This window comes from Manacus candei, unplaced genomic scaffold, assembly GCF_025592945.1.
Source record: "Manacus candei isolate 608988 ecotype Guabito, Panama unplaced genomic scaffold, ASM2559294v1 h1tg000023l, whole genome shotgun sequence".
Classification (NCBI taxonomy): Eukaryota; Metazoa; Chordata; class Aves; order Passeriformes; family Pipridae; genus Manacus; species Manacus candei.
Genome location: NW_026138071.1, coordinates 6,321,839 through 6,348,461, shown reverse-complemented (window position 1 = coordinate 6,348,461; position 26,623 = coordinate 6,321,839). Strand labels below are relative to the sequence as shown.

Genomic DNA, 26,623 nt, shown 5'->3' with positions numbered 1-26,623 from the left:
GTCCTAGCAGCAGTTTATCCCTGCCTCATAGGGAAAACCAAATAACAAATCTCCCCAGGCTGCTGCCTGGCTCTTTCTGCACAGCCGGCCAGTATCGACCGCAGGCAGTGTGCTGGCAGCGCGGGCAGGGCTCTGTGCTGCTGCCAGCCCGTGTTTACTCTTTGCAGTGCAGCTCCCGCATCTCTGTTTCCTTTGCAGTTTCACACCTCGCTTCCTTTCATCACATTACGCCGAGGTGACTGCTTCCCCTCTGCCTTGCCTTTCCTGTGCTCCAGCCCAAGCACTGAGCCTTGCCTTCACCTGCCCAGGTTACCTGCAGGCTGTGCAAATAAAACCCTTCCCGTGGTGACAAAGATGCCCGTGTTTCCAGCTCACCTTGGGGAATCGCTCGTTCAACTTGTGCCCCTGTTTCCTTGAGATCTAATCAGATAAGGAGGGAGGCTCCCCTCTGTAACGATAGGCAGATCTAATACTTGCGGGCTTGGATTATTATTTTTTTCCTATTAAGCAATGAATTTAACCAGAAAAGCTGCTCAGGAGAGACCTCGTCACCCTGCTTTTGGTTTGTAATACAGCCAGCCCTGAAACACGTGGCAGTGCAGCAGAGCATATTTCAAGACCTGCCCCCCTGTGTGCTTGTGCTCATCAGTGCTGTTACTAGGCAGACTTTCATCTCTGGTATCTCCAAAGAAATTAAAGAAATTACATTAAAAATTAAAAAAAAAAATATTGCTCTCCTCCCAGCAGCAGGAGGACAAAATTGCTGGAGATACTGAACAGTGAAGCCCAGGATGCAGGTCCCACCAAGAGATCTCGCTCAGCTTCCCTGGCTGCTACCAGAGCCCAGGGATGTGGCCAAGCACAAGGAGAGGATCTGGAGGACACAGAAGGAGTGTTTCCACCCCAAAGGCCCTGGGGCTGTCAGAAGTCCTCCAGTTTCTCAGGGTGACTGAAGTACCCTTGCCGGCAGACACCACTGGTTTCATTTCATACTTGCTGCCTCTCAAAAAAAAAAATCTCAAAGCTATTTACTGCCTGCGGAAATGTGTGGATACAAGAGATGAAGGCAGATGCAGCTTGGGCAAGAGCTGTGTATCTCTGCCAGGGTACCTCGACCCTGCTCTGCTATCCCTGCAGTGAGGGACTGCTGAGCCCTGGCACTTCACAGGGGTTTCATGGTAGTTGGTAGTACTTGTTTTGGAAACGAAGTTCTGACAAATCATCAGCCACTGCACATTCCTTTTATCCAGAACACAGAAGTCAGACAGAGTTTGTGTGTACACATACTGAAAAAGAGAAGCCCCCGACTAGGTGAATGTGCAGTAATAAGATAATTCCTTTTTTCCTCAAAGGCTCACAGAACACTGGCAGGGTTCTTCTGAAGGACACCTTCCACTTAAACACCCCTGCAAGTGAATGGGACTGCTGCAAGGGATGGGGCCTTCCTCCAGAGAAGACATGGGCCGCCCCGGTGTTCAAGGCTGGGACATGCTCTGACTGTCAGAGCAGCAAAGGCACACCAGTGAAGGTCAATGTCCATGCAGACAGGTGGAAAGCCACATTTAATCATTTTCTCTTCAACAGTCTTATTTTTTTCAAGAAGTTTAAGCCCTTGACACATGCAGACTAATGAAGTCTACAGCTGTCCATGTGTGGTGGATAAGAGTCATTACCCTGATACACAGAGCAAGGATCTCAAGCTGGATATTGCCCCAAATCCAAGTGTGTCATCAGCAGAGCTGTAAGGGGGAGAGCTGGGGGCAAGGTGCATTCTGCCCCTGCCAATCCCAGATGGTTGTGCTTCCCATCACGCTGCAGCCCAGGAGGAGTGTCTGTGGCTGCTGCAGGTATTTCCCATTCCTGGAGCATCGCTGTGAGGGGTGATAGCTGGATAATGAGTTTCTTTAGTCTTGCTTGAATGACTTCAGCTCTGCAGACACAACTTCTCAGCGTTTGACACCAAAGAGCAGATGAGTAGCTGATTACACAGTTAGTGGGACTTCTTCCAGGTAACACACGTGTGTGGATAGTGATAATGTCTGTGCTTGTCTCTACCAACCCCAGTTTTGCAAAGGCAAGGAAAAAAAAAACAGGAGCTTTCAAAAACCTCTTAAAATCTTTCTGGCATAACAAAGCCCAGGAGCGCTGCACTAAAAGAACTCAACTCTTGGGACTTCCAACCCTGTCTCCTTTCTACCCATGACACCCAGGGCAAAGCAACGAGAACAGCAGCCCTCTTTCCTCTTCTCTCTTCAGTGACCCTCTTCCATCTGAGCTGCTTGCAGCATGAACAGTAGTGAAGGAGTAACTAATCCTGCCAGAATACAGCAGGTCACTGTCAGGGAAACAGTCTGGGCATTTTCATGTTTTTCCTAGCTTGGTGCACCAGGAAATGGAGTAGAGCAGCTGGGTGGATGCAAAGGACAATCCCATCCTAAAAGCTGAATGCAGGTTAGAAAGACAATAAAACCTCCTTTGCTGGAGCTCAGCAACAGGTACTTGACCCTTCCTCTGTGAAAGCACAACTTGCTGAGGGAATTGTAAGTTGCTACAGAGGATATGTGTTGCCAGAAGACAGCCTACCCTCTAGCTACAGGAGGATGCTGGAAGACTTGTGACAGCCCAGTCTGACTGGACATAGTTCACTGAATTAAACTAATCCAGGTGTGGTAAGAGGAACCTTGCATGGCAGAAACAGGTTCTGTATCTGATACAGCAAATCCCATGTGTAGTGAGCAGGAGAACCAATTTGACAAAGCACAATAAAGACCAACAACAGAGAGGTAATAATTTATATTTCAATAGGGCATCTTTCATGCTGAGGGATACAAATTATTTGGCCACTGTTTGAAATTCAGCCACCTCCGGAGTGGAACACAGCCGTGCATAGCATCTGACATTGCCTCAGTGTTGATGTATTTGTTAATATGTAAATTGCCAATCAGTATATCTTCAAAAGGTTATTGTAGAGTCAGATAATAAATCATCCTGTGTAATGCTTAATATCTTTATACTGACAGTGCTGAAACCTCAAAGCCTTGGCACTGTTTATATATACACATCTCTGTGAGTGTATTTCACTTTTATGCACACAATAAACCTTATCTTCTCCTTGTGCAAAAGGAAGACTGAAAAAAAAAGAAAATGGCCTCTATAGCCCACTTGACTGATGTTACGGCAATTCTTACATTTATATCTACCTTCTCTCCTCTGTTTCATAGTCTGTCTGGGAAAGGGAAAGCTGGATTCCCCATCTGCAGTAGGAAAACACAACAAGGCTTTTCACCAGGAGGTGTATGGATTCATGCAACTTTGCATACAGGAGGCCTTTGGCCAGGGCAGCATTGAAAAAACGTAATTAATGTTGTGCAGCTTCCCCTGGGGGCAGTGTGGCCAATGCCACTGGTACCTTCAGCTCTATCCTATTGAGCTGCTCTTGACTGGAAAGTTGTCACGCGAGGCAAAGGGATTTGGGGATTAAGCTGCCTGTTCTCTTTTCCCACGGTTCATTTTTGCTGCTCTTCAGCTAAGTGAGCCTATGAGTTCATGAGTTCTGGACCATGGTCCTGCAGTCTCAGGGAAGATGGTGCTGAGAGTCAGCAAGAGCATGCCCACCCACCTCCTAATCCCAGCCTTTCCCCAGGGGACTTCACCTGCTTTCCCAGCACCTGGGATGCCTTGAAAATCAAATGCAAGCAAAAGGGCTTGTGACCACTTGTCACGGCCAAGTGGTGTGAGACCCCCTGCTTTTATCCTCTCTCTTAATCCCATCACTTGCTCTGGCTGCTCCATGCTGCCACTTGCTCTTCTGTCTCACAGCCCCCTGACTTCCCCCAGGGTGACCTTGAGCTGCCAGTCTTGCAGGCACTCCCCACCCCAGCCCCATGAGTACTTCCCTAGATCCCATTGGAGAGTTGTTACTGGCGGTTTGGCATGTTGAGGTCCGGAGCAGCATCCATCATCTCTGCATGAGTGCATCCTGCAGGCAGCTGCTCTGCTGCCGCTGGCAGGCACCTCCTGAAGAAACACTTTATATTTATGTCTGGTTTTTAGCTCACTGCCAGTAAAGGCAGTTCAGCCTCACTCTGTCGCTGCATCATTTCCAATGGAGGTGCCTCTGCCTCCAGTGCACGTTTTGCCAGCAAGCATTTTGACTTTTTGCCAAATATTTAAATGACCTTATGGCAGGATTGGAAGGCAAGGCTCTGAAGCTCCACCTCCCCATGGTCACTGTGGGCCTCTATTCTCCTTTCTGCTGCCTCCTTCATGTATTTTTGCTCAGTATCTCTGCTTGCAGGGTTGCCTGAGACATTAAAAAGAAATGCCTTCACTACTAAGACAATGTGTAGTAATAAGGAACTTGATCTCACATAAATTGGGATGTTCTGAGAACCATTTTAATTTCTGCTAATCGGTAGATGAAAAATGAATTACTTCAGATGTCATGTCCTATTGCATGAGTCTTGTAATGTTTAGAAAAGCCATAACAGAGCTACCCAGTAATTGAAGGGCTCTACATGAGTGAACTTTGTAATTGCATATTCTTCTCCTTGAGTCTGGGAGGCAGAAAGGAAAAGCAGATCAGGCCATGTCTTAATGAAACAGCTCAGTCCTGCAGTGCTAGCGAAGCTAAAATAAACAAACCACACTCATTATTTTGTATTGCGGCTCCCTGACCCTGCAGCAGCCCCGTGTGTGTTGTGCTGTCTCCCACCTTACTTCTGCTTTCAGCCCTCTTCCCAGCTGTTCCCAGCCCCAGGGGCAGCCTTTACCCCAGGTGCACCCAAGGCCAACAGCTGCCCCCATTCAAGAACTACCTCGCACCACAGGAGAGGTGGTTTGGAGCTTTGGACACAGCTTTGGAGACAGATATGGATTTGGAGGGTTTCCATCTCTGAGCTGCCAGTCCTGACCAGCCCAGATGGAGCAGGAAAAGCTCCTGCATAACCATTCCCATCCAGACCGGCTGGGACAGTTCCTCCTGTCACATCCTCATCTCCGCTCCCCGCTGGGAAATGCTGCCATTGAGTGCTGGAGATTTGCTCTGCGCTAGTGTTCGCACCCTAATATTGGCTTGCACGTATTGAATGTGTTCCCTGCTCCCCCAGTTCCCCACCCCCCTGCCCTCAGTCATGGCTGGGGCTCACTTGAGGGTACTATGGCAAATGAGAACCCTCAAATCCTGTGCTATTGTCATTTTCCACTCCCCTCCATTGATGAGCTGATGGTACCAGCATGAAGCAGCTATTTAGTGCAGGTGCTGCACTTTTGGAAGGAACATCTCACTGCTGTAAGGCTGCCAACAGCACCTGGCCGTTTTCTTGTTTGTGAAGAAAGCAGGAAGCTGAGGCAAATATTACAGAGTAAAGATTTTCTCAGCTCTAATGTTGAAGGGTTTTTCAGCTTTCTCAGAGAAAAAAAGGAAAAAAAGAGAAAAAAACCCTATTGCTCTGTTTGTTTCACTGTCTTTAAAAGTGGGATCTATCATCTGGAGAGTCAAACCAGCATCCTTTTCTGTGGATTTTCCATGGCTGCTCCTCAGCAGCCGATGGCATAATGTTTTCTGAAATGGCCATTAGCTGAGTATCTTTATGAAGAGCTTCCCAGGGAAGTAGCTGCAAAGTTCAATTTGCTGAATTATGAGCACATCTCGGATAAGAATTGCATTATATGGTACTTGCACACTGAAAGCTTTATACTTTGAACTTCTAAAATACACATTGATGAATCTGATGAGGACTGAAGAAGTGGAAAGGTAAAGGTCCCCAAGGATTAGAGATAATAAGGAATAATTGCTGTCTTTTTTTTTTCCCATGGAAAAAAAAAAAAAAAGAAGTATATTTAGAAGAATTCTGTTTAGCTGAGAATTTTCTAGTAAAAAAGCCATTTGTAGCAAAAAAAAAAAAAGATTAATGAAAAACCTCTTTAATTGGTTGAAAATTTACTGCAACAAGCCATAACATAAAGGTACTTGATTTGTGCTGAAGAGTTGTTTGGCTTCATGGTGTTGCATAAGATTTATTCCAGCATCCTAGGGAGAAAAATTGAGCTCACTCTTGTATCTCACACAGGATAAATCTAAGTATTGTCTGAAATACTTTAAATTTAATTAAGAAGAGCCAGAGTGAAACAACAGTGGATTTCTCTTTCAGAAGTAACTAGATTGTTCTAGCTCACGAAATGAATGGGATCTACAGTAAGTCTCCAGAAGTTTAAAGCCTCAGTACTTCTGATGAAAGCCCAAGAGCTACAGACTAGGACATTTCTTCTCTAAGATGCTGAAACAGCTTCACTCTGTATTCAGGACAAGTCTGGAGCTGAACTCACTCCAACACCCAGGGATATTCATGTATCTTGATTTCACATGCGCAGTGCTGTGATTTCTATGCACTGAAGGCTCTTCACTTAATCGGTGCTATTATCACACCTGATGAGGCACAGCAGGTGATATTTGAGATGCTTACCTTTTGATTCCTTGCAACCGAGCAACATTTAGTAAGAATTACTTAAATCAGCTAATCAAAAACATGTTCAATGACATTAGAATGAAGTGGGCTGTAGAACACCTAAGTGAAGTTATTCTTCTTGTGGAAATCCTTCTGTAGAGAGAAAAGCAAATAAATACCAGTATGATCCATATATTGTAAGCTCCCTGCTCCTTGGGCTATTGATATTTAATTCCTGAAAATCCTTTCTTATTTCATATTTCAGGTAAGGTTTGGCTTTGCTTTAGTGGGACAGGTTTTCACAAACGTTTCCTACTCATGCTTTGGTAGCATAGCCAAGACTGGACAAGAGCCTGTGTGATAGGTACCAAAGCAAGGGCACACAGAGGTACAACTGGGCTGTAGCTGGGGTCTGCGAACACCTCTGTGTGCAACCGGGACAGCCTGGTGTCTGTCTTTCCATGGCAGGAAAATGGGACAATGGGTCTGTTTGCAGGTGGATTTTGATGGTGTTGCATGTAGACAGTGGTGTGGGCCTTTCCAACATTGGGCCACCAGTTCCTGTTTCTGTTGAATAGGTTTATATTGAATCCCTTAACAAGGATGTTCTCCGACTTCAGGAAATCAATTTCCATGGAGTTTGGCTACCCAAAAGAGGGCTGATGTTGAAATGACAAGCTGGCGGAGCTCTAAAGGTGCAAAGTTTGAAGCTTGGTTCAGTGGGCAGAGCAGGGGACAATTCACCTCCAATCTCATGTAACCTCCATCTCTGGAAGCTGGGCAAGCTCCTCCTATCCATGCAGAGGGGACCACAACACTTTGTGCTGCTTTGTCCCCCTTTGTGAGGGACTGATTGGGTACAGGTGCAGCAGAGAGACCTGGCTAAACTACCTGGACTCTGCAAACTGAGGGCTTCCATTTTGATGAGAAATAAAGCAAGGGATACCACTGGCACGAACAGCTAGAGAAAAACACCTGTGGGAAGTTAGGGCTGGTGCTTTCTCCTCTCTGAAGTTATAGAGCCCTTGTGCTGCATTGCACAGTGTAGAGCAGCCCAGCCTGACAGGCACAGGGCAGGGGCAGTACCAGCTTCTTCATCATGGGTTCGATGGTGGCAGCATGACCTGCGTTTGCTGAGGAAAGCAGATTTGCTCTGAGGACTGATTTGTTGTGATTTGCTCTGATTTGCTCTGAGGAAAACTGATGGATCAGGATTCCTGTTTAGAGGAATCTCCTCTGAGAAAGGCCCATCTGTTGGCAAGACCTGCACACAGAGATGGAGCTGATCTTTCCTCTCAGTTAAAGGGACCCTTAGGGAGTGTCCTTCCCTCTCATTTCCCCAGCAGTGGCTGTCCCAGGTGAGAACTAATCCCCTTTCCATGCTGTCTCCCTTTCCCAGCCAAGTGGGACTTACATTTCACTGGCCTGAAACCAGGTGTTAAAATACTCCATAGCTCATTGAACAAAAAATAATCTGTGATTCTCTGTTTCTCACAAAAATGCATGCTTTCTGCTTCTTTAAAGTACTTTCCTTTAAAGGAAATTGGTGGTAAGCTATGAGACACCTGGTCCTTCCTGAAAAACCTCCTTTTGGTCTTTACCAGTGGTGGCAGGGAAGCACCCAGAGCAGTTGGATGGTGCCATTCTGTGGGCAAACACATGGGCAAGTTACTGTCAGATAAATATTGAAATAGCCCTAGCCTAGATTAAATCCTTTTTTTCCTTTTTATAGTGGGAAGGGATAGGGTCATGTCCAAATATTTTACGTTAAACTCTGCAGCTTTCCTGTTTTCTGTTACCAAGGCATTGCATAAATGCGCCCCAGCTCCCTGACAGTTCACATTAAGTTCAGTGGAGCTGCGTTCAATCACCTTCCCCTGGAAATCAGGGAAGGAGTGAGAGCAAAGCCATGCAGCAGAGCCACCACTCCAGACTGCTCCAAGGATGAGTCACCACGGCAAAGGTTCCTGTCTGAGGGAGCCAGAGCTGCCACTCTCTAATGCACTGGGCTTTCTGCACCCAGGACTTCTCAAGCCTCTCCCTCCTTCTTCTTTTCTTCATGAGTTTTGTTCCTCGTCTTCATTTCTCTCACCCACCTTCCTACCCTGCAGAACTCTTTAAGGTTTTAGCAATTAAGGGAGGAAATGAAGCCATTTTTTCTGCTCCCTGGCGGAGCTGAGAGCTGATCTGTGTGCAGAGGAAGTCCATCCTTGCTCCTGCCCAGCTGGCACCATTGCTTACACTGTGGGAAAGGTGGAATGCGGAGGTTGCTCTCAGGCTTTTCTGACATGGCACCCATCCTGTTCATAAGCAGTGGGGATCCCACGGGGGCACATGGACAGAGCTGTGAGGAGTCTTGCTTTTGAACACCCTGCTCAGAGGTGTCAGAGTAGGAGCAGAGCAATTTGATAAAGAGGGCAACCAACATCATGGTGCAGCTCAGGGCTCTCTTGGGACTTTCCTGTTCTCTGCCTCCCAGGGCACAACCCTGGGATGGGATCAGCCATATGCCTCTCCCCCAAATTCCTGCACTGTTGTGGGGCATGAGAGCACAGGAGTTTCACCTTCTGCCTGCCTCCAACGCAGCTGAGACTCTTGAGTCATCTGCTTGAACCGAAAAAACGTTGTTTGACTTAAAACATGAGCAAGCTTCTCTGCTGCCCTGATGAGCAGCCAGATGAGGTGATGGTCCCTCAGCTTTGCAGTGACAGAGTCCCCAAGGGGAACAGTAATGATTGGAAAAAGGAGTCTCCCTTCCCACTTCTCCATCCCACTCCCAAATTCTGAGCTGCCACCCCTGTCATTGTCTGTCTTAGCAGTGGTGGCAGGCACAAAACACTGCAGACAGGAAGTAACAGAGATAACTTAAAATTTCTTTTGTCCATGGTAAAGCCAAAGGCTGTGAGGATCAGCTGCTCAGCTGGGAAGTCATGTCTCTTGTCGTAGCAGTAGGATGAGTTTTCCAGCAGGAGGCTGCAAGGCAGGTCCCACCCTGCCCTCCTCGCAGCTCTGGCTGCAACCTTTCATGTTTTCATCAGAGAGGTGCAGAAAGAGCCTGAGTAGTGTGGCAGCCTCGGCACTCCTCACAGGTGCTGCAGCAGCAGCCTCCGTGGGCGGAAAGGTAATTTGTGCTGTTTTTGGAGAACTGGGAGCTCTGCAGACATGATGGCTTTTCAGACAGGACTCGCTCTGGAACAAACATTGGGTTTCAGCTCAGGACTGTGTGAGATATATCCCTCTCCTGACCAGTGCCCACATTTCCAGACATCACCAAAATACTCTTGATGGTCCTGAAGGGGTGTGTGGTGGTTTTACTGGGTGCATTAAAGCTGAGATGCCTATCTGCTTGCACCCAGCTTGTAGGCAGGGAAATGCCTGCGTTTTGTTGCTAGAGTTCTCATCGCCCTATCAGAGATAAGTGCCCCATTCACAGGGCTGCCAGAACAGCTAATATCATTAAAATTGCAGAAAACCATGAAAAAGCAGAGCTGTGCCCCCTACACCCATCTCAGAGCCCCCAGCCTGAAGTGTCCAGCTGTGGCTGCTCACTCATACTGCCATAGGGATGAGGAGCCCCAGAGGGCAACCCACACCTCTACCGAGCTGAGCCCTGCAGAGATGTGGTCCTTCCCCAGGGAGCTGCCAGGCCAAGAGCCCACACTAGAGACTGCAACCAGGTAGCCACAGGCTTAATGCCACATCTGAGCAACACAAAGAATTGTCCAGAGCTGGATTTTTCTTCAGTCCTTTAAGGGAGTTCATTTTCTCTTGCTGCTGGGGTGGAGATACTCATTGCACCACAGGGCACACAGATCTTGCCTGCAGTGGGACAGCGCTGCCTCTGCATTCCACAGGGATGCCCAGTCTTGCAGGGTTGCTGTGGGATGAGACAGTCCTGGTCACAGAAGTGGCAGAGTCTGGATGATTTCTTTTTATAATTACTCACATAGATTTTCATGTTGGTTCTCCAGTTTTTAGGGTGCTGTCCTGTCAGGGGATCCCCCCAGGTGAGTCAAGAAAAGTCTCTCAGCCAATTGCTGCCAAAATGGAGATTGGGATCGGCACCCAGCTCTGCTGAGGGGCCTCGGGAGATGCCACAGAGCCCCAAACATAACCATGTCCTGTGCTGTCCTGACACTACAGGAGACCTAAGTCTGCGCTTCTCTGGGTTCACACTCTGCATCAATCTCCCCCAGTGCTGGAGAATTTCATTATATATATATACATATACATATACATATACACGTATATATACATACACACACACACATACACATAGATACCTATTTCAAGTCCCTCGTTGTCTGTTGCTGGTTGGCACAGTGCTTGCACTCATGAGGGTACTCACGGGAAGCATTTGAGCTGGTGGTAGTAACATACATGTTTAATTTCAAAGGATGGAAGGGCAGCTCTTGTAACTGTGTGTGAAGACAGAGTGATCATTAGTAGATGTTTATTGAAGTTTACCAGCTCTGCAAAAATGGATTTCTCTTTGCCATCGGACTTAATTTGTCGGTAATTATGTTCCTAATATAGAAATCATTTGGCATTTATTTGCCATAATAAAACTTCCCATTGAATTTAAATTCAATGTGAAGATTTAAGTATATTTAGGAGACACAGCTGAAGACCTGAAATTAAATATTCCTGGCTTCCTTTTCCAAACAAGACAAACTCAGATAAATGCTAGCAGTCAGATCCATGTGTGAAGATCTGTGAGCAGGAGCAGCTGCATATGCACACTCAGAGAGAGATGGTAGCCCTTGTCATATGGACAACTCCTTCAGCATCTTCTCATTGACCTGTCCAGGGCACTGGTCCTGTGGGTGATGTTCATGCTACTTTACACACCTAAGCTGGTGAAGAAAAACTACAGGTCTTAAGATCACCGTCAGCTATCTTGGTTTTCTGTACAGCTTGCACTGACTTTCAAAATGTTTGCTTTAATGGTTGTGGTAGCAGGATGTTGATAACTGGGCTGTTTCCAGCTGAGCTGGTGCTTAGGAGCAACCCAGGCTGCAGACATAGGTTAGCACAACTGGAGCTGGGCCAGCCCAGAAGGCCACATCCTGGCCTGGTTACACCATTGTCCCCAGCCCTGCTGTGTTTAAAGCAGACTGGGTGGGCAAATTTGCTATACTTAATTGCAGTTAAAAGACCAGGCCCAAGAAACACATCCCATGTCTGCCTGCTGGTGGGCGAGCAGCTGCAGCTGTGGTAGCAATGTGTGGATGGTCTCCCAGCACTGATAAATGACAAATAAAATGGCCAGGTGAAACACTGCCACCAGCACTCCACAGGGGTGATGCTGCTCCTGGCGTGGTTATTTTTCCCCTGATATACTGAGCACCAGAAGCACGCACTGGCGATAATTTTTTTTCCATCCTTTCTCAGTACTCCTCCCAGTAGGCTTAAAATAGCAGTGGCCAGATAATCATTAACCACTTTGATGTACTGCAATGGGTACAGATTGGGAATTCAGAAGGAGAGGATAAAGCTGGAACAGACCTGGCCTCCTGGTTCATCTCCAGCAGTACTGTCCTCCTCAGGGTAAAGCCAGTTCAGCCTGGCCTTGCCCTTGCTGCTCCTAGAGATGAGCTCCCATTAAAGCCAGAAATAGGAAACAATATTATAAATAATTGCTTAATATATTACTCTCCCCAGAGGTAGGGAAGAGTAATACATAGGGAAGAGTATTTCCCGCATATGTTGAGATGGTTATGGCTGAAGCCAGACCACCCTTCACTTTTTCTTAACTCTGTTTTTTTTTTCTAATTTAGACTTAGACAACAGCAGAAAAAAAAGTCAGGGGCCCTAAATCCAAAGCGCACTTGCTTGTTTCAGAAGAACAAGGTGGTACTGAGCAAGCTGAGGAGGAAGCTTGCAGCTGGGGAGCATTTCTCCACTAGTTGCTGACAAAGAAGAAATGCTGCTTAGGCTCATCCCAGTGATGAGATGTAACTCTACAAAGCAAAATTGCAAAAATAAGTGTTGTGAAATAGGGAATAGACCCTTCAAAGGGTCTTCAGAGAGCAGTCCCCAAAGGGAATTGGTGGGAATGCTGCTGTTTGAGCACTGGAGAATATGTTATGCAGAGCCATCTTCTACAAACCTGTAGAAACAGGCATGGGGATTTAATTTCCATCTCTGATTGCTGTGATCTGCATCTCACTTTAGGCTTGCTTTTATGTTCATGTAGCTTTTAGCAGCAGAACTCTCTGGGCAGTGAATCCTTCCTGTGTATCACAGCCGATGGTCTGTTCCTGAGCTCTCTGTACAGCCAGCAATGAGACTCCTTCTCCTTTGCTGTACAAAGGATTTATTCCTTTAATATGCCCCTGGTGTTTGTTTTTCTGCTGGTACAGGAGTGCATGTGCGTGTGTGTGCATGTGGCACTGTTTTACAAATTCCTGCTGTGGACAGAATTTGGCTTCACAGTATGCAAAAATAGCTGTGCACCACATGCAAGGATATAATATTTCACACGGCTGGAGAAAATGTGATAAATAGAGTTTTTGCTGGATTTGCAAAAATGAAGTAACTGGGGGATTCATCTCCACAGTTGAGTCCTGAGGTTACAGGAGCTGGCAGAACTGTCTAGGTTGGAGCATCTCAGTTAGGGAAGAGGGACTGGGTGCCCATGGAAGTGTAGGATGTCTATGAATGTCTCTTGACTCTGAAGAGATAAGCTCAGATTTCATAGATCAATTATTACAGAGCCCAAGAAAAAGGACTCAACTTGAGTCCAGGCTGCAGCTACAGTTTTTCTCCTCTGCCTTTGCCTGGAGGTTGTTGCTCTTAGTTCCTGCTCCATTCTGCTCTGTTCCTGATCCTCCATCACCGATGCCTCCAGCTACTCGTTAGACAAAACCCAGGTCCCGCACTTAACCACTTTGAGCCCTGCAGGAGACCCTGCTGTGCAGCGAGGTGGAAAGAAAGGCAGGGATGCTGCAGAGCTGGGAGGTTTCTGCTCTACCTCCTTGTTGCTGGGGATGCACTTGTATGCTGAGGAATGAAGCTGTTGAGAAAATAAGGCACCAGGGTCTGAGATGAGAAGGATAGACCAGAGACACAGAGCAGGGGTCCTTGTATGAGGCTAGCTCTTGGTGTGGAAGAGGTTGGCAAGCTGGGAATCAGAGTAGCTGTGCTGAGCTCTGATCCTTTCCCTTTTGCATCCTGTGTGGCAGTATGTGCCAATGCTGGCTCCTTACCACACTTGTGCTGTTCCAACAAGATCCCAGTCTCGTCAAAGGTCAAAAACATGCACAGCTGAACCTGAGCCCTCAAATTGGACCTCACATGGGCATTTTGAATGTCCATGGTCCTTCCCACGTGCTCCTTTCTCCCATCTAATCCTTCTCTGCTTCCCTTCTTCTGGTTTGTCCTGTTCCCCCCTCCCAGGTGAAAAAGGTTCATGGGCCCTGCAACCCTCCTTTGCGTCCCTCCAGTGTGTAATGAAAACAAGTACCAAGTAGAGCTGAGGCTGGTTTTGTAACATAAGCAGTTATTTATGGTTTTGCTAAAATTTCATAGAAGATGACATTTCTAGGTCACCTAGCTGAAACAAATGAAACAATTAACGTGTTTGCATTAGGTTTCATAAAAAGGAGTATCGCTTTGCCCGGTGTGGTGCTCCGTTCCACAAGTCCTGAGACCTGATGTAGTGACCTGGAAGCTGAGGTGGTTTCCCACCAGGGTTAGCAAGAGCAGGATCTGTTTCCTAATCCGAGGCAGTTGGAATGGGTGTCTTTTACTATATCCACCAATGTCCAAATCCAGGGTCAGTTGTCCCAGTGCTCCATCAGTGATAATGATGGGGCTAATCTGTGGGTGTAAGAGCAGATATCATCTCCCCAACACTGAAAGTATGATGCCAGCCTTCCCTGTCCCACAGGTATTATTCTGCCTCTAAAAGCTTTTAAATCTTGAAGCACAGCTAAATACACTATTGGGGTCTCTACTGTGGCTTTTAAACACTAAGAGTTGAGGACTAAAATGTAATGGCTCTGTCCTTCCCTAAATAAAGTGATGGCAAAAAACTGTAAAATGAGATCCTGAGCTTGTGTGCAGAGAGGAATTTAGTCCCATGGGGAACAGGAAAATAGCAGATGGATCAGAATAATACTGGGTTTTCCTGGATACCTTATTTAAAGCTATGCCAGAAAAAAGTGAGCAAGCCAGGAGGTTCAGTGTTTTGGCCACCGCTCATAAATATCTCTGTCACAATCCAGGACACAATTCGTTCTCCATCTTGCTTGTTCCTAGGGTGCAAAGAGCCAGCCCTGTAGGCTATGCATTGGTATGACTGCCTGGAGGAAGTGGACAGAGAGGGAAGTGAAATTTGAGGACCTTTTCCTTGATGGACTATGAGTATGCAAAAACCTGGACCCCAGGCACACACCTGCCACCCATGGTCAGGTTTGTCCCTCCATGTCTGGGAGCACTGGGAAGGAGAGTCTTGTGTCTAACACCGCAAATGCCCACTGCTTGCCAAGTCCTGGGAATTACTGCATGGCACTGGGCTCAAGCCAGCTCCCAGGGAGGAACAGCACCTCCACAGCTGGCACAAGCCAGCCTGCACAGAAATTCCAAGGGCTGCCATATCTGTGCTCGCCCTCCTGCCTGCCTGGCCTTGAGGAAGCCGCCCTGGGCTGAGCAGGACTCCAGTCTGCAGCAGAGGCTGTCTCACAGCTATACCCACCACCAACCTCACTTTATAAAACAGGTAGCAGAGAAACAGGAACCTGAGCAGTGTACCAGTGATATCCAGTTGCCAGCAGAGCTGTGTTCGCTGGTTGTGGTCTATCTAGTGTGGGTCCTCTAGTGCCTAGTAAGAGTTGTGTTCATTTAGCTTTTCCTTTAGTGGTGATTAGGCACTTCTAATCTACCCAGCTGTCTTTTCCCACAAAAAAATGTAAGACCCAAGTATTTGAGACCATTACATCCCTGTCAATCTCTGTTCACATCAGCCAAGCATTATTAGAGGGAAAATGAATGGAGGCAGCATGATTGCCTAAGCCAAACCAGGTAAAAAGGAACAAAGATCAAATTGGTGGATGATGGAACTTCTGCCGGGCCATGCTGTGCCACGTCGTGCTGTGCTGTGCCATGCCTGTGAGATGAGGGGAGGAGGGGAGCCTTGCTGATGCTGTCTCTCTCTTTCAGGGGGAGTTGCTGAGCCCGTGTCGATGCGATGGATCGGTGAAGTGCACACACCAGCCATGTCTGATCAAATGGATTAGCGAGAGAGGCTGCTGGAGCTGTGAGCTGTGTTACTACAAGTATCACGTCATTGCCATAAGCACAAAGAACCCTCTGCAGGTAAAGGTACTAGAGACATTTCAAAGTCTATTTATTCTTGTTTCAGTTTTTGTTTCTGTGAGCAAGTGGATTTTACCTGTGTGGGTTTTCCTTCCCTATGCACATGGATTCATATGTCTGAGACATTTAGAAAGGGTCGTCGGGGGCTGGTTCAAAGAGGCCCCATATTCTGCTCAGTGGTTCCAGGGGAATCCTTCAGGAATCAGCTTTTTTTGTCCTTGGCAATCCTTACATTCACTTGCCTTTTGCTGAAAATTCCAGTGTGACCACGATAGTGCTGTAACCCCCATAGCCATTCAAATGTGTTCATCCACTGGAGACCCCTGTCTCCAGGGGGCAGAGCCATTATGGGATTTACTGCAACAGAGGACACAGTCTGTGACAGTGACAGAAGAGTATGATGAGACTCTACTTGTCTATAGTTGTTCCATCAACCTTGATCTCCTCCTGCTGAGACTCCTCTCTGCTGGCATGAAGGATGGAGGAGGCAGATGGAGGGTTCTTACAATTCTCCTCTTGCCACCTTTTTCACTTTACTGCTCTCCCATGATTGTGGCATGGCACAAGGGGTATTGACTCTGATACTCTGGTCTCTTCAAGCCTTATTCTTGGTGGGCTTTTGGAGATGTGCACACAACAGATAAAGCACATCTTGACGGAAGTGGCTGTGAAAGTCATCCAAGGACCCACCTTCTTTCTCTTCTGAGTTCAAAGGCATTGTGGTTTAATAGGCCCCACTGAGGACTGGTAATTTAAAATCAAGATTCAGAAGGGTAAAACTGTGTGACTATTAAAAGTGGGATAAGTTATCCTTAATAGCTATTGGTTTATTGCGGGAGCAACACCTGAAGATGGATTAATTGCTGCATGCCTTTGCTGAGCACCATTAATGCCTCAGAGCACATCACATCCAGGCACTACTGCTTAATTAGCATCATCTGGACTGGAGAGACATTACATTGGTTTAGAGACCAGGGTGATGTCAGTAGGGATGTCGGTCTGTACAGTTCCTGGCTCTCTGCAGGTCATGTTCTACCAGGAGGCAAGGACTGTGCTAGTGATGGTCCCTGGTTGTACAGGGTTGAGGGGGAATGCAAACTCCTGCTCTCTCCTTCAAACTGTGGCCTCTGTGTGTCTTTCTCCAGGCCTGAGGTCACTAACCACAGTGAAGAAACAGGGACAACCCTTTAGGATTTCAGACTTAAATGAAATAGGGAAATTAGGAGAGCATCATGGGTAAGATTTGCTGTTGGAAAGGAAAAAGCCTGCGTGGTCTCTGAGAGTCCCTACAGCTTCTGATTGAATTTTCTGTGAACCCTGATCTGGAGATATCAGTAGTTTAATCCCAAGCCTCAGACCCAGAGTGTTTCAATTTTTTGGCCCTAGTAACTCAGAACAGATTGAAACACAGGAGGAGGGATGTGGACAAAGCAGCATTTGTTTATTTCTGAAAAGCTGCTCCTTGACTGCCCTAATGCTTCCTATGTCTCAAGTCGAGGATGTGATGTTGAGCAGCACTGAAGGTTTGTGGGTGCAGATTTGGGAGCGTGTGTGTTGCCAGCACTGCCTTTAATTAATGACCTCCAAATGCTCTGCACTTTCAGGTTGTTTAGAGCAGTAGGTCAGTGATTTTCTTCCCATTCCTCACTCAGCTAAAATTTGTTGGAGCTGTTCACAGACAAACTCACATCCCACATACATGTTTCAGAGCCTGTGCAAAGCATTGCTCTTTCTGGGCTCCCCTGTCAGAAAGTGGCCTGATCTGCTGGCCTTTGCCATGAACACAAAAACTGAGTGGCAGGAACAACTGAGTTAGAGAGCTCAGCTCTGGAGAGCAAAGGTTCCAGAGGACTGTACAGATCCCAGCTTGGACCTTCATGTTGCTGACTTAGACTTCACAGCACTTCTCGCAGAAGCACTGGGAGATTTGAAGGGTGGGAAGAAGCAACTGGAGTGAAAAGTCTCTTGGTTCGGAATAAATGCAGCATGTGTAGAGTTACAGCTGCGTGCCTGGATGCCTGTCTGGTGCCAACACAAAGGCACTGCTGGGAAGCAGATGCTACACTAGCACTAGTTTCCAGAATGCTGTGAAAAGTGGCTGATCCACCAGGCCTGGGCTTCCCATGAGGACCAAAGGCTTGGGCCCCCCATAACCCATCACTACACATGCCTTGTTCCTCAGTGGCTCCCACCATTTGGTGAGATGCCGGGAAAGGGAGGCAGAGAGGACACAGGAGCTGCAATGCCCTGACACTGTGTCCTATAACAACATGTCACAGCATGTGCAGGTGAGAAGAGCATCCTTTCTGCTTAGTCTTCACCCTACATGTGCATAACATGGGCCAGCTGGACATACAAGCATATCTCTAAGTAAAGCCTCAAAGTCCCTAACCTTTCTTCTCAGGGTCTGCTGGAACTTCTGCCCAGCTTTATTCTTACTAGAAATGTCTGAATTTCTCAAACACAGTTTTTGGAGCAGAAATGCTGTAAGAAGCCATGGTCATCTGTTTATTCCAGACCAACCATAATACAGGCAAGGACCCACAAACCTCACCTCCTTGTCAAGTGAATACTGTTTGGGTGATGATATGAGCCTGCCCGAATTCTAATCAACAACATGACCTACCTATCTCCTGTGTCCTCTCATCTGATAGACTGCTGGAAAGCCAAACCCAAGCAGCTGGCAGGTCCAGGGCTCCCTGAAGCCTGTCCAGTTGGTCTGAGCAGAGCAGCACATCCAACACCCACATATTCCCCAGGATCTGCATGTTTCTCTGCCCATTTTGATATCTGCACAGTTTTTGGAGTGCTTAGGAGCACAGCATGGGCCAAATGTGTGTGGAGACCCATGGTGTGGGCAGAGAAGTTACAGCCGGGTTCATGCATAATTAACACAGACTCCTTCCAGCCTCCAGGCTATTATGATGTTTCATACCAGAGAGAGACCTCTAGTCTGGTATTTTGGCAGAATTACTCTCTATAAATTAACCCACTCCATCCCCTCTCCCTGGACTGCAGGCATTTAAGAGCAAAGGTCTTAAAGCAGCAACACTGCTGACCTGCTGAGACTGGGGGATTAAAGTTGTTAGACAACATGGCAGGTGTCCTGCCAAGCAGCAGTCAAACAGAAAATGAGCAAAAATATCCCACCAGCTGTGAGCAACCAGAAGATTCAGAGCTTTTGTCCATCCATCCATCCATTTTCTTGCTCTCCAGTCTTCCAGTCACCAAGACAGGAGTCATGGGCGTGGAGGCTTTAAATGCTCCTCCGATATTGCATGATAGTTGTGCAAAGCCCATGATTTTAAAAAGACCCTGAAGACACAGGTTTTTAGAAGCACATGATAGTACTGCCTGCACCCTGGTGCTGATACATAGTGAAACAGGTATCTGCCATGGAGTGGCTCTGCAGTGTATTTAATCTATACAGATCCTTTGTAGTTGCTCCTGAGCCACATCCACTCTGATGCTCTATTTTCTTCTATTTAGCAAATAGAAAATCTGTTTGAACCAACCTTCCCAGACCTTCAACTGTCTGCAGTCTTGGAGAGTTCAACTGATTTACAGTTGGTATCACTGACTCGTCCTGTGTTGTGGGCTGTTTCAGCTCCAAAGATTCTCAGTTTTCCAGTGCTGGGGTTGGGATCCGGTCTCTTCTGGCTCTATTTTGTCTGTGGTGGTGCACTGTTAAGAGCTGATGAGTGCTCTTATATGGCCTCCTCATCAGGACACTCACATCTGCGTTCACAGGGTGTTTGAACTTCACTCACGCTGAGGTCACAGGGTGTTTGAACCTCAGCCTGAGATCCTGAGCTAAAAAGCCTGAGGCAAGTTTACTGATGTCTCCTGGCTGTCCCATCCTGCTGAATTGGTTGTGCTGAGTGTGAGCTCTGCCTGGTCCCTGCTGAGCTTCAGCTGTAGCTTGCAAGCAGTGGGTGCCATCATTGCAAGAGAGACTTCCTGGCCTGTGCATTATAATGGGAACTTTCTAGGATATCGATGCTTAGTCTTACCAAATGCTCTGGCACATGGAAGAGAGGGGTTTTCATCACTGCACATTTCCATTACATGGCTCTACTGGACCCTCCCTCCTCTCTGTTGCCTTTCTAGTATCTGAATAAGCCACAGCATCTGTAAGTGTACAGCAGCGAGGCTATGCCACAGAGGTGGCATAACTTTGCTTGGTGAATTTATAAAAAGAAAAGCCATCCTCCAAAAGATAATTGAGGAGGATAGCCAGGGACTTGGGACAGCAGCAAGGGGAGAGCCAGACCTAAGCAGTGCTGGAAATGATCCTTTCCAACCTTCTAGGAAAAAGCTGTTCTTGCTTGTGACCCTGGGTCTGAGAATTAAATTGCTGGCTAGCACAGCTCAGGATGTTAATGATACGTATTAAGGGGACGTGTCAGATACAGCAATAAAAATAAACTGAACTGCCTGAGGCAGGCATGGGGGAGCTCTCAGGGGAGTGTGGGAACGCTTTTCCAGCAAACAAGGCTTCATTGCAAGCTGCTGCAGCAAAACATAGACATCTTATGCAGGCAATAACTGCCTTGAATCTATCAGTGCTGGTGCTTGGGAACCTTTGAAGACTACTGGTGCCAAAGAAAGAGAAATACAGATCAAGCCCTAAATATTATAGTAATGAAATTATTCATCTGTGTTACATTAGCAGTTGCAGGTTTTCACTCCGAGCCTTCAAGCAGAAGCACCGAAGCAAACAGAGAACCAGGTTTGTCCTGAGTACTACACGTAGGTTATGAAACAGTGCAAGAGAATGAGTTACATGAGTGGCAGGCACTGGTCCCAGCTGGGCCCCTGGCTATGGTCATCACAAATGTCAGACCTGGACTCCTAAGAAACCGTTTCTGAGGCATCTGGGCTGCAGAGCTTTGCAATTTGGGCAAAATGGAGAAACTTGGGGAAATTGATCTGAGAGAGAGTGGTGTATCGCACCTGCAGATGTGGGTGGTGTGCCAAAGCACTTGGCCAAGGGAGGTGATAGCAGAGGACAGACAGATAGCTCCAGACAGCTTCTTCAGAATGGGTCAGAGGGTTGGAGCCCTTTTTCCAGTGTGGATGGCAAACCATCACAGAGAGCTGCATGGGCATGCTCTAAAGCCATTGAGAGCCTGGAGCTCACAAAGCTGCTCCTGTTATCCTGCAGAAGCCTTTAAAGCTTTCTGGTACCACCAAGTCCTTAGTTCTGCCCCATTCTGCCCTGACAGAGCATCTATAGAGCTTTCTACCTGCCTAAAGGTCACATCCCTGACTGACAGCCTGGGTGAGCTGCTGGTTGTTAATGGTGCACTTCAGTGCAGCCCAGTAGCTACTGAAAACTCAACAGTCATTATCAGCCGAAGGAAGAAGGGCTCATCTTTAGATCTATCCCCACAAGGTTGGATTGCTTGACACTGTGATCTTGCTAGAGCCTGAACATTTGAGCTGGAGATTTGGAGGGAGGGGGTCGTGTATGCAGCCAGGCATTCAGACAAAGAGCTTTGCAGGTTTTAGATGTACCAGTAAAGGGACTCTGCAGTGTTGCTGAGACCTTCCTTTGCAGCTCTAGTGGTGACCCAAGGATTAACAGGGTCACCTGCCAAATCCCTGATCTGCTGGTCATAATGGCAGTGGAGAGAGGTTAAGAAAAGAGGTGATTTTCTAAGGGCTGTTATGAAATCTGAAAGGCACAGTGCTGTGATTGAGGTGGGCTCCCAAGGCCAGAAATGCAGGGACACATCAAGCCCAGCTCCTGCAGCTGGAATTCATCTGCACGTTCTACCTCTGAACAGCTCTTGGACCCTTCTGTGTGTGCACTCACTGGGTAAAAGGCTTTATCTTCTGTCTCACCCCTTTTCTCCTCTCTGTTCAAAAACCTCATACCCTAAGTTGTGTAGCAAAATGGAATTAAAAGATGAGAAATAATTACTCTGGTTATTGGTGGCTCAAGCTAGATGTAGGGTGCTAAATCACAGTTCTTGGGGTTGCCAGAGAAGAAATACAGTACTTATTACTTTATTTTTTTTTCCCTGGAAAATATTAAATTCTTCTGCAAGCTGGTTATTTTCCCCAGTGTTCAGCTCTGACCCATTTACCTCCTTGCCAGAGGGTAATCACACCCCAGTGCCATCTCCTGAACAGAGTCAGGACTGCCGCTGTGTGTGTCACTGTCACTTAGTGCCAGATGCAGGGGGAGAACCTCCTGCCCCCTGCCATGGCTGACAGACTCCAGCCTCTTCATTATCACCACAGCAAACTTCCTGGCAGCCACTGCCAGCTGAGCAGTGTCAGGCAGTGTCCCTGCTGCTGCTCCAGCTTCTCTGTTCCCAACCCAGAGGAGCAGGGTTTGAAGTTTGCACCCAGGTGTAACTTCTCTGTGCTCTGAGTCCCATCCCCTTTGACTGCGTATTTAGTACTGCACCTAAGCCTCCCTTTCTCTGCAAAACAGTGGTGTTGGTTGTACATAGCTGCTAGTTGTTCTAGCAGTTCCTTCTTCTTTTTCTGTCTTTAATTGCTACCTTAGAAGGACCTGTTGCCACCACAGGCCTTGCAGTGTGCCAGACAGATGGTGAGGAGTCAGTCCATTACCTCCTCGAGAGAGAGAAATGATGCAGAATGATTTGGCTGGCACAGGTGCACGCGGGTCAGTGTGAGGGACCTGCAGGAAAGCCTTCGCACGCAGCACCAGCCTGTGCTCCCTCCACTCCCCTCCCCTCGGCATCAGCCAGTTATTGGATAGGGAGATGAGGTCTGGGGAAAGCTGCAGTGGTGAAAGTGCAACCCCACACACATATCTAAGCTCCCTTCCTGGCACACATGCGTTTCGCCCTGGAGCTCTGAGCTGATGGCACTGCAGATTTGTCCTGCATTGGCTTATAGTGCTGTTGAGAACAAAGCTGAAGAGCCGATGGGAGGAAGGCATAGCTGCTGATCCCACCCTCAAAAAACAAATTTGGGGGCAATGGGTGCTAGGTGGCCTTTGCTCTCTTTTATGTCAAGAGAGGAGTTGCACAGCTGCGGCCTTTCTTTGACCTCCAGCACCCATGCACCCTGCCTTGACCCATTGGGATGGCTACCACCAAGCTTCCAGCCCTAAGGGGAGTCTGTTCACTACGTCAACATCTTAGTGGCACAAAGAGGCCACTTGTGTGGCTGGATTTGGTGGAGGCATGGAGCAGTTTGGGCTGTGGCAGAGTGGAAATGGGCTGTTGAAGGGATCACTGAGTGTCCCCAGTATTTGGTGTTTACCTTTGGCTGGGCCAGCTGCTGGGGCAGATGATAGGAAGGGGACTGGGACTAGTGAGCCCAGAGAGGGGATTGGGTTTAGCTGAACCCAGTCCTGCTTCAGCACAGAACAAGCTCTCTCTCTGCTCAGCAGCTCTATGGCCATTTACTCTGTGGCCAACTATGAAATGGCTGGTACCACCCACCTCACTGATGCTGCACATCCACGATAGACGATTTGAGGGCTGTCTGCCCTTGCAGGATGTAAGCCAAGGAGCAAGGCTGGCAGAGGCGGAGCAATCTCCTTCCAGTTGCAGCCCGCAGACCTCAGCCTCAGGCTGAAACTCTCATCTGTTCTTCTCCAAATCCAGCCCTTTTCAGAGGAGAGCATTCAGTTCAGGGGTCTGGTCTTTGGACTGGTAGCAATGCCATGCATGCCTGTACCAGACAAGCCACCTCTTATCCTTCTTGCACTTCGATCAGGGTTCAAAGTCCTCCCTACCTTGCAGAAAACATTCCTAATTCCTGACTGACCTGGGCATTAAAGAGTAACTCAGCAACTGAACTCCTTTTTACCCTGCAGAAGGATGGGACAAGCTTGACGGATGACCCTGCTGTCCTAGGATATGTTTGACAATCATGCAGGGTGCTGAGGTCTCAGAAGAGCTGACATTTCATGGGGACACTGGATTTGGGCGGAATCTAGGCTAAACATTTTCAATTCCTCTGAATATTCTGTACCTGCAGGAGGTTGAAGTCCATCTTTGTTTATCCTTCTGCCAGTCCCACTGCAATTTCAAGGGCATGTATCTCACAGCTAGAGGTGGCCTATATACTTGGATGCCAGGAGAGACTGTCTCTCCCCAGCCTGTTTACGTGCTTGATTTTTGATTTGAAGGAGAGGCTATGGACCACGTCCCCAAGTCTTGTTAAAGACACCAATTTCTACTCTTGGTTTTATAGGGCAGTTTTCTCAGCAGTGTAAATCTGAGTGGGGAGGTTTTATGCTGGATGACAGAGAGGAGTCCAGGCTTAGGATATTTATAATTTAGCTTGTACAAAGCTATTTGACATAGTGAATGGATTTGGGGAAGTTATTTCTATTTTTTTCTTCTTCTGAGGAAGAAGCAATGACGTTTACCTTGGAATACAGCCTGAATTTGTCATCACCTAAAGGCAGGGTGTCCTGACCAGAGCAACTTGTGTTGTTTGCAGCTAGTTCTGTGGGATGTGCATTGACGCTGCAAGATCCTACCTAGGGCTGTGATCCTGCCAGATCTCACTAAGTGGCACAGAGCCAGCTCATGTGAGGCCTCTGAAAGAAAGCTTGGCTCTCTGAGGTGCTTATGTGCTAGGATGCCCTGGCTGAGGATGCTGTCTGGCCTCTATTTGAGGGAGCAACTGAACTTCCTGGTTTGTGATCACCATCCCAGAACTACTGTCATGGGGATGTTATTTTTGGTGTCTCACCCTTGTCTGTCATACCTCTCTCAAATCTCTATGCTTTACTGGTGAGATGCAGGATTCCTCTCCATTGCCTCTTAATCGGTGCTGTCAGGAAACATGGGGTCATGTGCTGGTGAACAACTGCCATGCTCCATCCCAGATGTGGACCAGGTAAAAGCACCTATGCTTACAGGTGCTCTTTGAGATCTCCAAAACCACCACAATGATGTAAAACAGTGATGTGCCCCAAGTAACTAATGTCTTATCTTTTTTCCTTCCTCCCTCCCTCTTGTCCCCTCTCCCTGTTGCCTCCTGTTGCAGTGGCAGGCCATCTCTCTGACAGTCATTGAGAAGGTTCAGATAGCAGCGGCCATCCTGGGTTCCCTCTTCCTCATTGCCAGTATCTCGTGGCTCATCTGGTCGACCTTCAGTCCTTCAGCCAAATGGCAGCGCCAGGACCTGCTCTTCCAGATCTGCTATGGAATGTACGGCTTCATGGACATTGTCTGTATAGGTGGGTGATCGTGTCTCACGGCGCAGCCAAGGGCGCCCACTTGCTCACCTGTGGAGAGGAGCAGGAGATGGCATGGAGAGCCAGCCCATACAGCTTGGCTTGGATTGAGCATCCATGGCTTTTCCTCCTCTTTGCTTTTATGGCACCTTCTTTACTGTCCTCTCTCCTCCTCTGGGTGGCCCCAGAGTGTCTCCTTGGCTGGGATGGCAGAGGGACCTGCAGCGAACCCACAGAGAAACAAATCTCACCTCAGATCGAAAAGTGGCTGGGGAGGTCTGGGGGAAGCTGGAAAGTATAAGGCTTTAGAGAAACTCCTTTCTATCTGGAATAGCTAGTTTAGGGACTGCCCCATGGTTGGGCATGGCAGGGTCTCTCCACATGCAGCTCCTTGGCTCTCCAACCCATTCTCTCTGCTAGGCAGAGGTGGCAGCCCCTTCTTTGGTCCACCTTGGAGCTGCAGGTTCCAACCAGGTCATGGACCAGCCTGGGGTACTTGTCAGGTTATTGGAACAGAGCAGCTCTGAGGATGAAGCCATGTCACTCACAGTGCAAATGCCCGGAGGGAGAGCAGATGCTGGCAGCCTGGTCCCAGAAGTCTCCCTGGGAGCTCAGGCTTTAACCCTAGTGCAGTTCTACAGGATGGGGGAACGCAGCTGCCAGTACCTGAAACAGTTACTGAAACAGTCTGGTGAACACCGGCAACCTCCAAATGTGCTCCTGAGCAGTGTCCACCTGCACAGGCCACTAGGTAACATCAGTTCAGGTGACCCTGACAGGAAGCAAAAATGGGACCAGAGACTTCTTCATGTCTGGGAACTTCCATCATTGGTATAAAGGTGGAAGGAGCCGTCCAAAAGTCAGTGGGAAAAGGCAATCCTCTTGACTTGGTGGAAATGTGTGTGTGTGTGTGTGTGTGGATGGAGCCATTCCAGAGGGAAGGATCACAGCCACCAGTTCAGCCCTCAGGAGAAGCAGGACAGAGCAGCAGTTGGTGAAATTTGGGTACAGAAGTAAAACAAACCCAGTGGCAGGGACAGAATTCTGGAGTGCACACCCTGGTATCTGGTTTCAAATGGCTCTTGGCTTCAGCAGCCTTCCCGCATGGGACTTGGGCCTTCCAAAACCGAGGACAATTCCTCCCACTGTTGCCACCACTGTGCTAGCAATGAGAGGTGAGCTTGGCCTGTAGAGATCATCCTGCTCCTTCATGAGATGCTGGTGGAGCTACCACATCTCCCCAGGAAGAAGTGGTGGCAAAGGGGCTGAAAGAGAGATGGGCAACACCCACATGTTGGCTGAATAGCCACTGGTGATGTCCTCTTGCTGGTGGAACTGAAAGTGGAAAAAAGCTATCCCTACACACGTATGGTGTGCATTTGTTGGCGGAGGACAGAAGTGGAGAGCTCTGGCCTGGGCAGACATTAGTAACATGATTAACTGGCTTTGATAAAGCTTCAAGAGCTGAGGGGAACTGATTAGCTCATCTGTCAATAGGAGCTAAATCCTCCCACACAGCAGAGAATAAACCATACCAGTCTTGAATTGAAGGGGAATCAGGAAGACAGATTCAGATTTGAGGTTCATTTTTTTATTTTTCTGTTCATTTTTCTAAGGATATGGCCTCTATTTCTCTTTTCCACCTTCTCAGAGGGAAAATAAGCCCATTTGCATC

The 26,623-nt window shown here is 47.8% G+C and overlaps 1 protein-coding gene across 3 annotated transcripts in view; it reads left to right on the top strand.

Moving 5' to 3' along the window:
- The window catches only part of MARCHF4 (membrane associated ring-CH-type finger 4), a 99,459-nt gene that overhangs the window by 55,281 nt on the left and 17,555 nt on the right, over positions 1 to 26,623 (top strand). For 2 of the 3 annotated variants that reach the window (XM_051786959.1, XM_051786958.1), the window contains exons 3-4: positions 15,612 to 15,773; positions 24,759 to 24,951. In XM_051786959.1, coding sequence (XP_051642919.1) covers positions 15,612 to 15,773; positions 24,759 to 24,951 — 355 coding nt within the window. The remainder of the gene's footprint in view (positions 1 to 15,611; positions 15,774 to 24,758; positions 24,952 to 26,623) is intronic. The other variant, XM_051786961.1, reaches the window with a different exon arrangement.